Below are 14,066 nucleotides of genomic sequence, written 5' to 3'. Positions count from 1 at the left end.
AAAACAGCAGCCGCCTTTTACAGTTCCTCCTGAACCAAGACATCCAACTTATGCTGCATTCACACTATAACTACTGTAATTTGGAAGAGATGGAAATCTGTGACGTTATACTTGGAGCATTTCGTGACTCAAATTTATGCGTTTCAAAGGCATCACTTTCAACGGCGAAATTCATCTGCAGCAGTCAGGTGGTACAGGCCAGACCTCTATAAGTTGTTTGTTCATTATTATTGTTATATTATGTGCTTTGAGACATGATCTGCTGTACATGATCTGCTGTACATGATCTGCTGTGCTTTGAGACATGATCTACTGTACTTGTAGTTCATGTATTTAAAGGATTAGTTCACTTTTTAAAAAAACTTTTGCTGATAATTTACTCACCCTCATGTCATCCAAGATGTCCATGTCTTTCTTTCTTCACTCGAAAAGAAATGAAGGTTTTTGATGAAAACATTCTAGGATTATTCTCCATATAATGTACTTCATGGGGTACCAAACGGTCCAAGGTCCAAATGACAGTTTCAGTGCAGCTTCAAAGAGCTTTAAACGATACCAGACGATGAATAAGAGTCTTATCTTGCGAAACGATCGGTCATTTCAAAAATAAATAAAAAACTTTAAGTTTTATAAGCACAAATGCTCGCCTTGCTCTGTTCTGTGATGCACGTTCGTGACTCTCCTGTTCGAACTCGTTCATCAAAATGAACAAATCTTTTTTCGAGTCATTTCGTTTGTTGAATGAACAAAATGACTCGAAAAAAGATTCGTTCATTTTGATGATTTTGCTTATAAAACTTAAACTTTTTAATTTATTTTTGAAATAACCAATCGTTTCGCAAGATAAGACACTTATGCATTGCCTGGTATCGTTTAAAGCCATTTGAAGCTGCACTGAAACTGTCATTTGGACCTTGGACCGTTTGGTACCCCATGAAGTCCATTATATGGAGAAAAATCCTAGAATGTTTTCATCAAAAACCTTAATTTCTTTTCGACTGAAGAAAGAAAGACATGGACATCTTGGATGACATGGGGGTGAGTAAATTATCAGCAAAAGTTTTTTAAAAAGTGAACTACTCCTTTAAGGAGACTCTTTCAGGACTATGAGGGGAGGGCGGGATCTTATGCTTTCAAAGCTCACTATTGCTGCTAGCCCTGAAAATTGGCCGACGATCCCTATCGCTTGTGTCGCCGGAAATCGCCAGCTCTTGAACAAACTGGATCATGTCGCTTTGTTGCTGCCTTTCGCTGGTAGTGTGAACGGGGCTTTAGGGTTGTTGTGATTGGTGGGTTTAATCAGGAGATGATCTTAGGTTAGGCTAGGTTTTCACTCATCCTATCAGAATAACACCAAAGCAGCGTGTTTAAACTCTCTCCCAGTGTCCTGACTTTGCAGCACAGCTCTCCTGTCAGAGCCGGTTTGGATGATGAGCAGGTTTGGAATGACCCCTGCGCTCAAGAGAATCACAGGATTCAGCTGTTTCTGCCCTGCATGTATGAGGTCTTGTGTTGCATTAAAAAGTACAATGCACAAAAAATTCTGTGGCATTCAATATTTATGATCTCAAACCTCCCACAAACATTTCTAATGGTACACAAGCATATCCAAAGTATATAAAATCTCAATCGTTGCAAAAGAAACCCCCCATAATAATAATTCAGTTTTATCATTTAAAAGTCCCATATTGTCAACTGAAATTTCCTGGTGGTTTTCATGATAACAGAGGTCTAGGGGTTATGAAACTACCATATAAGTTTCAAAACTGTCGATCCACAGACAAATGCACACAGCCTGCATAAAGTAGCTGTGCCTTTTCACGAGCTGTTGTGACTTTAGACCAGAACGCCGTCAGAAATATTCAGTCACCAATGGTGGGTCACTCAGAAAACAACAGGCCAATCAGAAGAGAGGCTCATGAATATCAAGTAGACGGGCCAAAATCGACCTGTTCTTGGCAGAGCTCCTGAGAAAGGAGCTGTAAAAATATATTAACATGGTTTTTGCTACTTATACCGCAAATATATATTCTTAAGGACATCAAAACCTAAAATAAAACTTCAGAAAGTTGTACAATATGGGATCTTTAAGAAAATTACAGCGTTTGTCCATGCACAAGTCGCCACTACAATGCCATGATGTCTACAAAGTGGTTTATTATGAATAACCATGTGTAAATAAGGTTCATTAAAAAGATTTAAATTACAAATGAAACTAAAAACAGCTTTAACTGTGCGATTACAAGTGTAGAATAATGGTGGAAAAAATGCTCTGAACTGAAATGCTTATAATATTTTCCCCAGGGTCCAGCGATCACGTCTGAAGCTGACAGTGCCATATCATTTTAAAGAAGGCTGACAGCACCGAGTTCTCCTGGTGACGGCACATTAATACTCCCGCAGCCTCTAATCAGGCCACCGTGTCAATAGATTATTTTAAGACCTGGCGAAACAGCTCCAAAAGACACAAAAATGGCCCAGCCAGCGACAGAAAATGAGTTCATTGCTATAATTAGTCTCTCAGCCAACACCCCCTCTCCCCAATTTCATTTCTTTGGCCTTGGAGGTTGACCAAAGATAATGACTGCTGAGTTTTTCTCATTAAAGACTGTGTGTGTCTGTGTGTGTCTGTGTCTCCCAGACCTCCCATTATCAGCTTCCTTCACACTCACAGAAGGCCCAGTCACAAAACAAACCCTGTGCAGGTCAGAGGTCATAGGGATGATATATTTTCGCTGACCACCACCAGGTTGTGCTGCAATCAGGGGTCCCTGTAGAGAAAAGACACGATGGAGAACATTTATCATTGTCTGTGTTCTAGATGGACTTCATCGGTTCTCAGAGACCACCGTGATGTCTTGTTTATGTGTGTGGCAGAAGTTTTCATTTTCCAGAACCTCTGTTTCTCTGTGGTGGAGCGAGTCTCCAACATCTATCTGAAACTCCTGAAGACGCATCTTGTCCATAGTTGTTGACCAATGTATCGCCAATGCTGACATATATCAGCCAATGTTTGTCGTTTTTGGAGAGGCCGATAAATGACGGAAGTGTAACATCAGCCATCAAAAAATCCATATTGGTTGAACACTATCCATGAGCACTTTTAAATTTTTGCATTTTCACTATAATGAAAATATGTCGGTACCACATCAGTTATTGGACTATCTTTTTTTAATATAAATGTCTCTAAGTTGGTCATTATTGGGTATATATTTACAGTATCTGCATAGTATATTACATTATAATTGTGTAATCATTAGCAAACCTCAGAATTTCATTCATCCATTCATTCATTCATTCATTCATTCATTCATATGCCGTTAAAATAATTGATCGATTTTTAATACCATTGCATCCCTAGTTTTTAATTCTGCTCTAGTTTCCGCACTACTCAAACTAGATTAAACTTGCCTCTGTGATATTGCATTATTAGATCTTGTATGATAAATTGCTTATGATTTTTCTTCATTTTTAGGTTTCTTTGAACATAAGAACATTGAGGCCTTCACAAAAAGCCTTTGGAAATGATTGCCAGGGTTTTGGTTTGCTTCAATGAACTGGTACTTTAAGGTATCATTTGGATTTAGATGTTTAGATTTGTAAGGAGCTTTTGGAGAAGGATCTTTCTGTTGGAATTCAGCAGCTTGTTCTGAGTCTCTTCACAATCTTACATTGAAGGAGACACTTTTAGTCACAGTTCAATAGTCCTTGAGTGTTTAGTGGACAGGGTTTTTCCACAGTGACCCTGCTGTGTGTCTGTGTGTGTATCTTAATGATTGTGTCGATGTGAAAAGAGATTACGTAATCGGAGCCCCTCTGTTTTGTCCTTGCTCATCCTTTCAGAAAAGCCTGTCTCATTTAATGAAGTTATTTCAGGAAGCACTTTTGCTGCTGCTGCATTTCAATGTGAAAACTGTTAGTTAGGTTACAGCATTGGGATCCAAAATCCTACTCTCTTGAATTGAAGGACAGAACAGTCTGTAGGAAAAGTTAATGCAAGTTAACCAATGCAGTCATAAAAATGTCATGAAGCTAGCCGTTCTTTTTTCTGTCACATAAATTTTTTTTTTTTTTTTTTTTTACATTATGTGAGTCTGCTTACAAAAATGTATTAGTACTAGCATGATTTCATCACCATAATAATTTTTCAAAGCACTGTGATACCATGATTTTTCTTAAAGACAAATCCAGTCAAAGGATTTGCTAAATGGTTGTCTGTAGGTCTCTGATAGGCTTTTGTTCAAACTATATTTTGACTTCTAAAGATATTTTTATATATTCTGCCTAAATCATGGAATTTATTTGAATTTATAGTAATTTCTGGGCTTTTCAAGCCAAATACTGTGATTTATGCAATTATTCAGTTGATCATACTACATGCAAGGTATTTTTTTAATCAATACACAGTAATAAAAATAACCATTTGAAGACACTTTTATCCAAAAACTACAACCAGGACAGTAATGTCCCTTCCAAATTCAGTGTGCTCAATCCTAGTTGCATTTTATGTACACCAACTGTGAATTTGGGTCAAAACTGCACTTGCAGGTCATCTGCTTGTTGCAAATCAAAATGCCTTTTAAACCTTTGCATAATGCTAAAATTACAACATGCAGCACTGGCCTATATGTTGTTTAATACATATTTGTAACGTCTCAGTGGTGGTGTGCTGTACATCAGAAACTGAACCGTGGGAGAAGGTGAACACGGTGGAGATGGGATGTATTGTCCCTTGTTCCTGTTTTTTTTTCTTCTTTTTTTCAGATTCAGAAAACAGGGTCATGCAGTTTACGTTGTAGGTCACGCTATATAATGGATTTAGCAGATTTTTTTTGTGTGCTGATAGCAATGTCAGGTCATGATAGATGATTCTGTATAGCACATTATACCAGGATGCATGAATGTGGCATTCACACGATATTAATGAACATGAAAACCCCATTAAGGTCATCAGTGGCACCTTCCCAACCCACAAATGGTAGCAGAAGTTAAAATACTGGAGTCCCCACTGGGAACCTTTAAGACACACGCATATATATATATATACACGTGCATGTAATGTATGCATTGCATTTGGGAGTTCCAGTACTCGGTGGGAGTGAATAAATGTGGCATGAAAATAAAGACATTTTTTACTGAGTTCTCCTTGCCTAATGCATAATCCAGTTTGAAAACCACTGAATGTTCTCTTGATTTGAACCCCTACTTGGCTAATATAAGGAAGCAAAAAAGCAAAAAGAAATGCACATTAATATTTTTAAATGGTCTCTTTGTGAGAAGACCTGGTTGAAGGAGTCATCAGGCCTGTTTTGCGGTACACACCCTGCCACTTATCTAACAGTCTTACATTGTTCTGTGGTCATAAGGAGGTTTTGAGAAAGACATCCCACTGTCCTGGAAGATTGTCTGAATAAATGTATTCTGCTGTTCTCTGTGAGATGCCTTAATGTGCTTTTGTTTTTCTCCTTGCTCCCAACAGATCGCTCTCCTCCAGCTGTCGTCCTAAATTAGCTGAGCTCTGTGAAAGGATAGCTGTTTCAACTGACCCCTTCTGCTCCTTGAAGCTCCAGCCGTCCGTGACACCCAAATGTTGCCTGTCTTTCATCAAACTGGTCACTCCTGAAGAAAAATGGACTTGGAGTGAAAGGAACCCCTTCATGTGGACTCTAGGACACATCTAAAGCTAGTTGAGATAGCTGGCCCTTGGGACTCAAATGGGTGACCTATGACAATGTAACCGATAAGGAGACTTGAGTTCTCGCTTTCCCAAGCAGCTGCAAGACTGATATGAGCTTGAGCCGTGGGTATCGACGATAAAACAAACCTTCCATCGCTTGAGGGCTTCTCTAACGTCATGCAGTCATCTGAGGAATTGTTTACCAGGAAGCTGAAAGCATTGAATGGGAGTATGGGACATCCAGCGACCAACACACAGGGCAAGCTGGAAGGGGGTGGTAAAACTAATGGGATGCCCGCCATGCCTAAAATGGGGGTGCGAGCCAGGGTGACGGACTGGCCCCCGAAAAAGGAGGGTTGGGAAAGCCGAGGCGGGCCCAACTACGAGAGCGTCATCACGGCCTTTCAGAACGGGCAGCCAGACCAAAGTGTGGAGATCACGGATTTGGGTGAAGCACCAATGGAGCCTGATTATTCGGATACAAAATATTCCCTGAGTGACCTTCTAAGTCTATCCCCTTTGAAGGGGCTTCATCCCATTCGCCAGCGGAGTAATAGTGATGTGACCATCAGCGACATTGATGCGGAGGACATATTAGACCAGAACGCCGTCAACCCAAACACTGGTGCCTCGTTGCATCGGGAATACGGCAGCACTTCCTCTATTGATCGCCAGGGTCTCGGGAATGAAGGGTTCTTTACCATGTTGCGAGGATACCGGATTGACAGTTTGGACCATCGCAGTGCCCCTCCTGTCGGTTTCCCAGAACTTCTTCGCTACGACACAACCCTCTCCCCAAGCTTGCAGACCGCCGCTCAAATAGCCCGCGGTGAGATCGTCCGAATCTCGGGCTACGACTACGTGGACAGCTCACTCCTCTACAGCCGAGAAAGTGAGAAGTCTTTCATGCGTCGTCTCAAGTCGGAGTCATCTGAGACATCACTTTTTAGGAAGTTGAGGACTATTAAAAGCGAGAACGATGGTTTGCGACTCTCCACCGAGCAGGACGACCGCCGACCGCTCAGTTTTCAGAAATGCTTTGCTCACTATGACGTCCAGAGCGTACTCTTCAACATCAGTGAAGCGGTGGCAAACCGTATCAGCCTCAACCAGAGGAAAAACACCACAACCGGAGCTTCTGCTGCCTCGCAGTACCAAATCCCAGGAGGTGGACAGGTGGGTGGGAATAATACTGGACCTGCATCCATGTTTGAATCACCACTGGGAAGTCGGGAAGACCTCAATCCCAAGGAGAACCTGGATTTGGATGAGGGGGATGGGAAAAGCAATGGATTGGTGCTCAATTGCCCGCATTTTCGCAATGAGGTTGGTGGAGAGGGGGAGAGGAGGATCTCTCTCTCCAGGGCAACTAACACCACCTACAGTGCTGGAGGAGAAAACTGCTCTTTCGAGTCGTCCTTGAGCTCACACTGTACCAATGCTGGTGTGTCTGTGCTGGAGGTGCCACGGGAAAGCCAGGCAATCCACCGTGAAAAGGTCAAGCGGTACATCATCGAGCACATCGACCTGGGAGCGTATTATTACCATAAATTTTTCTATGGGAGAGGTAAGCCTTGTTATTTTTGCATGAAAAATGGGGTTGATTCTTGTCTGTAACTTGAAATCTTTCATTCCAGGTTGTATTTTGAATATTCATCAGTTCATGTTATTCCAAAGAAAACAAATTCTTTTGACAAATCTATGAAACCAAGTCTAAATATCTCCTTCAGTGTTGCCTTTCAAGGAAGGATAATTTCCTCATTAACGCACCCTCATATCAATCGAAACCTGTATGACCAACTTTTCTATGCAATGAAAGTCAGTGTATTTCAGTGCTGTTTCGAACTTTTCATCAAAATATCTTCTATTGTATCCACCTGAGGGTGAGTAAATAATTTCCGTTTCTTTGGGTGAACTTTAGCTTTAACTCGAAAATGAGTACAAAATACTAATTGCAAACTTAAAATCCAATTTTTTGGGATTAAAGAACTTGTATCTTGTAATATTTTCTCCTTTTGGATGCTATTTTGGTGATTTAGGGACCGAGACAATAGCAGCTTTTTTTAAGCCCGATGTTTATTACACATTTTGAAAGGACAAATGCTTGTGCCAAGGATTGAGGTGTGAGAATGTTCTCCTGTCTTTGGCCTGTGATTTGTCATGTGAGAATAGAAAGGGTGAGGTGCAGCTGTTCCCGTCCGGGGAGCCGGGATGGCGAGAGGTGAGACGGAACCCTCTACTCGCACCGCAGTCCCACTGCTCTTCATTAAAACACCTCTGCGTGTCTGGGAATGGAACGAGCAAACGATACTTTGACTTTTCCTGCACAATGACATTGGTGTTTGACTGAGAAGGTGTCAGCGGCTGTCAGACTGCTTTTTTTGCATGTCTGCACATCTGCATAGTCCTGACAGGATTGTGTTACCCATTCCTAAGCTCTGGAAAACAGCTGCTCGACCTCTTGCCATGCAGAAATTCGTTTCTTTCCTTTGACTACGCTGAATAATGAGCCGCAGCCTGTGGGTGAAAGCTGCGATTGTGTCCTGCACGTTCACGGGCTTTCCAGCCGTAGCGAATGAGCAAATTACAGCTCAGCTCAAATGACAATAAATCATGTTAGCAAGCTCGTTCTATTGGGAAATAGATAATCATCCGCCTTGCCGTGTCGCCAAAGACCTTTCAAGCAGAAGAGCTCAATTTCCTCTGTGCAGCGGAGCTGCTGCCATTTGTACAGGGTTATATTTAAGACACTGATTAGTCTTGTGCATTTAACTATATATTTGAAGTGCCGTTTAAAGAGGGGGGGAGTTTAAACTCGAAATGAAATCCAAATGGACCCTATTCAAACAACTTTTTTGGATGTATGGGCTCTTTATTAATTCTAAATTAATAGCCAAATCAATTTATTTAGTTCTTCTTATACTGTAACTTGCAGGTGATGCAGATTTACTAATATATTGCTAATATTTAACACAGTAATTTAATGTTGATTAATACAACGAAGATAAAGGCAATAGCAAATAATGACACATTTGTCAAGAAAGAAAATACATTTGGTTTCCTCTCAAGGTTCTCATCTACTCGAACATCCCATTTCATGTTGATTTTATTTAAATGCTTAACTTCTTATTTAATTAAAATGTATGACTTAAAATGTATGCATAACTTGAATGCATAACTTTACATTGAATTCAATTAAATGGATAAATTCAAACTGAATTGAATTGAATGCATAACTTAAATGCTTGACTTGAAATTAAATTGATGAATGCATAACTTTTAAATTGAATTAAAAATAAATGCATAACTTTAAATTGCATTAAATAGAATGTATAACTTGATAACATGACTTCAAATAAAATGCATAACTTTAAATTGATTGCATAACTTTAATGCATGGCTTGAAATTTAATTAAATGGAATGCATTATGTGGGACTGATACTGATTTTATTTTGACTGTCTGACTTTCCCGACTTCAAACTAACAGTCAAAGTCCATTTAACCTTTATAGCTGCTCATCACCCCATCAGCGTCTCTACAGGACCTGAAAAGGACAGACCTGTCAACATGTCTCTCCTAAGAGCCACTATCCCTTTCACACCATGATGCTTTTATCACCCAGGGAGTAGCATTGATTCCATTAACTTCCTCTCTCTTCGTGACCAAGATCTGCGTGATTGGAGAGGATGCAAGATGTGACATGCCCACTGAAAGTTTACACTACGGTTGCATTAATACATGAATGTTATTAATACTTCTTCTTGTTGAGCACCATGGCCTCCTGTTGGTGATGGACAAGCTGATGTCTTTTTATCAGCAGTCCTATCACCCTGTAGCCCAAGACTGGTTGCCCACTGAAGCTAAGCAGGGTTAAGCCTGGTTAGTACCTGGATGGGAGACCTCCTGGGAGAACCAGGTCTCTGCTGGAAGAGGTGTTAGTGAGGCCAGCAGGGGGCGCTCACCCTGTGGTCTGTGTGGGTCCTAACCATAGACAGTAAAAGAAATGGACACAGCGACCCCCTTGATTTCAACTGGAGAAAAGTGAAACCCATTAAAAGCACTCACTTCCTGATGGCTTAGCGACTGCGCAGGCTCAAACTGAGCTTGACGACGTAGAGGAACCTGTCTGACAGTTGTAAATCTTTCTAGTAGCTGTGCCACATACCGAATTATTTCCAATTCCTCAAAAACATTGTTGAAATATTTTGTCCCGTTGCTTTTATGGACTCTCTATCGATGGGCTTCTCCCTTGACTTTATGCCTCTATGTCCCCCTGATTGCCTCATAGACAGTAAAAGATTGGCTGCGAGCTTCTGTCTATACGGTAATTCTCTACTGTGCGACAGAGAGTCGCGTGGTTATGACGCAATCGTTAGCCTATTTGAGCAAAAACGGCTTCTACGGGGCCATAACGTAAGATACAAAGTAATGGAGCCTTTTATACATTGTCTTGTTTCTTTAGAAATAAATAATGGACAAATGAAGTCTTTGGACGCCTCAGATGTAAAATTATTTGCTGTCAAAGTGACGCCAAAATGAATGGGAGTCAATGGAATGCTAACAGCAGGTGATGGTCTGCTACAATGGCGGCTCCCAGGAGGCTTCAGTTTCCGGCTGATGGATTACCCCCTTGGTCCTAACGCCCCAATATAGTGACGGGGACATTATACTGTCAAAGAGCAACGTCCTTCGGATGAGACGTTAAACCAAGGTCCTGACTCTCTGTGGTCATTAAAAATCCCAGAATGTCCTTCGAAAAAAAAAAAAAAGAGTAGGGGCATAACCCCGGTGTCCTGGCCAAATTTGCCCAGTGGCCTCTGTCCATCATGGCCTCCTAATCATCCCCATATATGTGGTGGGCGTTCTGGCACACTATGGCTGCCGTCACATCATCCAGGTGGAGCTGCACATTGGTGGTGGTTGAGGAGATTCCCCCTTTCATGTAAAGCGCTTTGAGTACCCAGAAAAGCACTATATAAATGTAACATTATTATTGTGATTTATCATTTTCCAGCAGGGTTCTAGTAAAATGTATTTTAGAGAAGAATTCAGCAGTGTTTTACTCTCATGAGTGTGTGAGAAGTGGATGAGATGAAGTGTCACTGGTGAGGGTGTTTGTTGGCGTTCACCTCTGAATTTGAGTTGGATTAAGGGCTGTTGTAGAACGTTTTCAGATCCCTCCCATCATGCAGTTCCCTTCTGCTATCGTAACTTTGAATAAGGTTGTATTTGTTTTTTTTGTGTTGTGCCATCAGCAGGATCCCACACACTACTTGAGCTGTTGCTAATTCTTTGTTGTCCCATTTTGTGTGTGTGTGTGTGTGTTTTGCATCAATACGCATTATCCTTATGTTTTTCCCACTATGGCATGCTTTAGTACACATTGCCTGTTATATTGCATAATTTTGACCTCAGGTTTTCAACATTATGTCCAAATGCATGTTTGACTACATAGGGGCTTACTGAAAAGGATATCAAAAAGAAAGAGGTTAAGCCTCGTCTGTGGGGGGGTTTATTTCTCCTGTTAATCTCTGACGGACTCCTGTGGTCCAGTGAAATCAGAGATTATGGATCATATATGACACTAATGTGTCTGCGAGACTGTCAGACGACATCATTGCCATGTAGACATGACAGATAACTAGGATATATTTCTCCATTATAGCACCATATTAAAATAATCCTCATTTGCTGTTATTTTATCTTATTTTCTTTTATTTTTTACTCCAAAATCAAAAGAGTATCTATCTATCCATCCATCCATCATCCATCGATTTTGTCGTTCCATCCATTCATCGTTTTGATGTTCCATCTATCTATCCTTTTGTATATCCATCATCTATCTATCCATCCATCCATTCTTTTTTCGTTTCATCCTTTTGTCCATCCATCCATCCATTTTTTGTCCTTCCATCCATCTATCGTTTTTTCATTCCATGCTTCCATCCATCCATCCAATATCAAAATGCAAAAAATCCTATACTAAAATTCTATTTATTTATTTATTTCAGAGAGATGTCTGAATTATTTGTCATGAAAAAAATGTCACAATGTATGTCAAAATGCAAAAATCATAATGGTCCTAAAACAAACTTGCTTGATTATTTTTTTAATTTTAAATAATGTCACAATGCAAAAATCCTAAAAAAAGAAGGTCTGTAGACTGTTATCAGTGGAGTTTCCCGTGTGTGTGTCTCCTCAGCATGACCAGCACCAGAGAGACTGTGTTTAAATAGCTCTTTCTGTCCGGTTCACTCAGGGTCTCTCACTCGCTCTATAGGGTGTTCCTGGAAAGTGTTATCTGTCCTTCTCGAACCTGACCTCATATCTTCCTCTCTTTGCTGTCATTAACCCCCAGAGCACCAGAACTACTTCGGGGTGGATGAGAACTTGGGCCCGGTGGCCATCAGCGTTCGGAGAGAAAAGCTGGATGATGGAAGAGATAAAGAGGCATCGCAGTATAACTATCGGGTCACCTTCAGGACGAGTCAGGTACGCGAGTGCTTGACAAATGGACATGAATCTCTCAGCAAATATTGATATAAATAACTATTGATAATTAGATAATTAATAAATGAGCATATCATGTGCAATTAAAAATTAATGGATTGATGGCCCTAATTGCAATAAAAATGTTAGTACATTTAGAAGGATTAATGGTGTCACACTGGAAATAGTAGTTCTACATAAACATTTAAATAATTCATTAAAGTTTTACCTGCTGAAATGAAGCATTTAATTAATATTAAGAGGTAAAACCCTCCCTCTTTCATATTTACAAGATTGAAAATGTCTTGGTTTGCATTGGCAACATTTATAATAATCCCTACGATATCAATTGCTAATAATTTTATTAATGATAGAATCATGAAATTGTCATGAAAATAATTTTAAAATGCAGGAATTTTAATGGGCCTTACATGAACTTCATTTTCTAAATTATTTATTTATATGTTTGTTTGTTTGTTTGCTTTCTTATGTATTCATTTATGTACTTTTTTTATTTACCGGTATTTATTAATTACCGGTATTTATTAATTTGGGACAGATTATCTCAAGGGTCCTTAAATAAACTTTTAAAAATTCTTTATGCAAAATGTAATTTACTTTTTTTTTTAATCTCTCATGGGGTGAAATATTATTATTATTTTTATTATTATTTTCAAGGACAGTAAATCAACAAATGCCCACATGCAGATTCTTTTTTCTCCACCGCATTAAACCTTAGGCTTTGATCTTCAGCTTCTAATTGCTCTCATTCAAAATCAATCTGAATTATGAAGCCTTTTGTCATTTCCTACATGCCATAGATGCTCAAATGACTCAAGATCTCAGAATGACCCTTTAGTTTTAAGAGATGCTAGAGAATTCAGCATAAAAGGCTTTTACTTTATATAAGTGCAGATAAAAGAGTCGAGACTCAATTTCTTCCTTTCAGACAGGAGTGGGCATGAGGATTTCATTGACAATAACTTGATATACCAATATATCTATACGTAATTGAAAGAATCCTGTTAGTTTATTAGAAAAAGAATAAGTACTTGAGGTCACATACTCGTATGACAATATTATGCTATCGGATAATAAGGATTTTGATTGTTTGAGGTAGGAAAATGCCCTTGCAGTTTAATGCATGTGTAATGATTAAGGTGCGTTCACACCGCCGCCGACTTGAGCTTCCAAAGCGGCCGGAAGTCATTCATTTTCAATGGAAGCTGGCTTCTCTCAGCTGCAAGGAGCGTCAAATCCCTCGGCGTCGCGTTTTGGGCGTTTTGAGCGTCAATCAGAAAGTTGAAAGAAGCTCAACTTTATGGTAATTAGCTATGACGCGGTTCAGCGGCAAGCAGCGGCAAAACGCCAGAAACCAATCAGAATAAAGACGTCCTTCACTCTGGCTGATTCCGGAGAAACATACGATGTGAACTTTCGTTCCTACCAAAACATTAGTTCCGAGAAAATGGAGGAGAAGCTGATAATCGCTGTTGCTGGGTTTCCTAACATATATGATATGACGTTGTTTGCTTACAGGGACCAGTTACAAAAGAACGAGGCATGGGAATGCAATTCATTTGCTCACGGTGACAAAGATTTGACCAATTGCACTAATGCAAATAATAGCCTAATGCAAATAATAATAATAATAATAGCTAATTATTATTTTTTTCCACGACCAAAAGTGACCAAAACAGTTATAAAAATGCTGTCATTATAAAAGGTTTCTTCAATGTATTGCTTGTTTTTTTCTGTTTATTACATTTCATGTTGTGACACTTCTCTTCTCCCTGCTACGTCAGAGCGTCCAAAGCGTCAACGAGCTTCCCCGTGCTTTTTGACAAGCGTCCTTGACAGAGCGGCCAGAGCTTCTTTGACGCTCAAGTCGGCGGCGGT

At 40.0% G+C, this 14,066-nt stretch overlaps 1 protein-coding gene across 6 annotated transcripts in view; it reads left to right on the top strand.

Moving 5' to 3' along the window:
• Positions 1-14,066, top strand: part of LOC143724383 (signal-induced proliferation-associated 1-like protein 2) — a 143,904-nt gene that overhangs the window by 49,704 nt on the left and 80,134 nt on the right. For all 6 annotated transcript variants that reach the window (XM_077217365.1, XM_077217363.1, XM_077217362.1 and 3 more), the window contains exons 2-3: positions 5,480-7,244; positions 12,037-12,170. In XM_077217365.1, coding sequence (XP_077073480.1) covers positions 5,855-7,244; positions 12,037-12,170 — 1,524 coding nt within the window. In that variant the 5' untranslated portion in view covers positions 5,480-5,854. The remainder of the gene's footprint in view (positions 1-5,479; positions 7,245-12,036; positions 12,171-14,066) is intronic.

The sequence above is a fragment of the Siphateles boraxobius genome, unplaced genomic scaffold (assembly GCF_051911475.1).
Source record: "Siphateles boraxobius isolate OS27281-9 unplaced genomic scaffold, OSU_SipBor_1 73, whole genome shotgun sequence".
In the NCBI taxonomy this organism is placed as follows: Eukaryota; Metazoa; Chordata; class Actinopteri; order Cypriniformes; family Leuciscidae; genus Siphateles; species Siphateles boraxobius.
The sequence above is the reverse complement of the archived record's forward strand: the minus strand, read 5'-3'. Positions and strand labels throughout refer to the sequence as shown.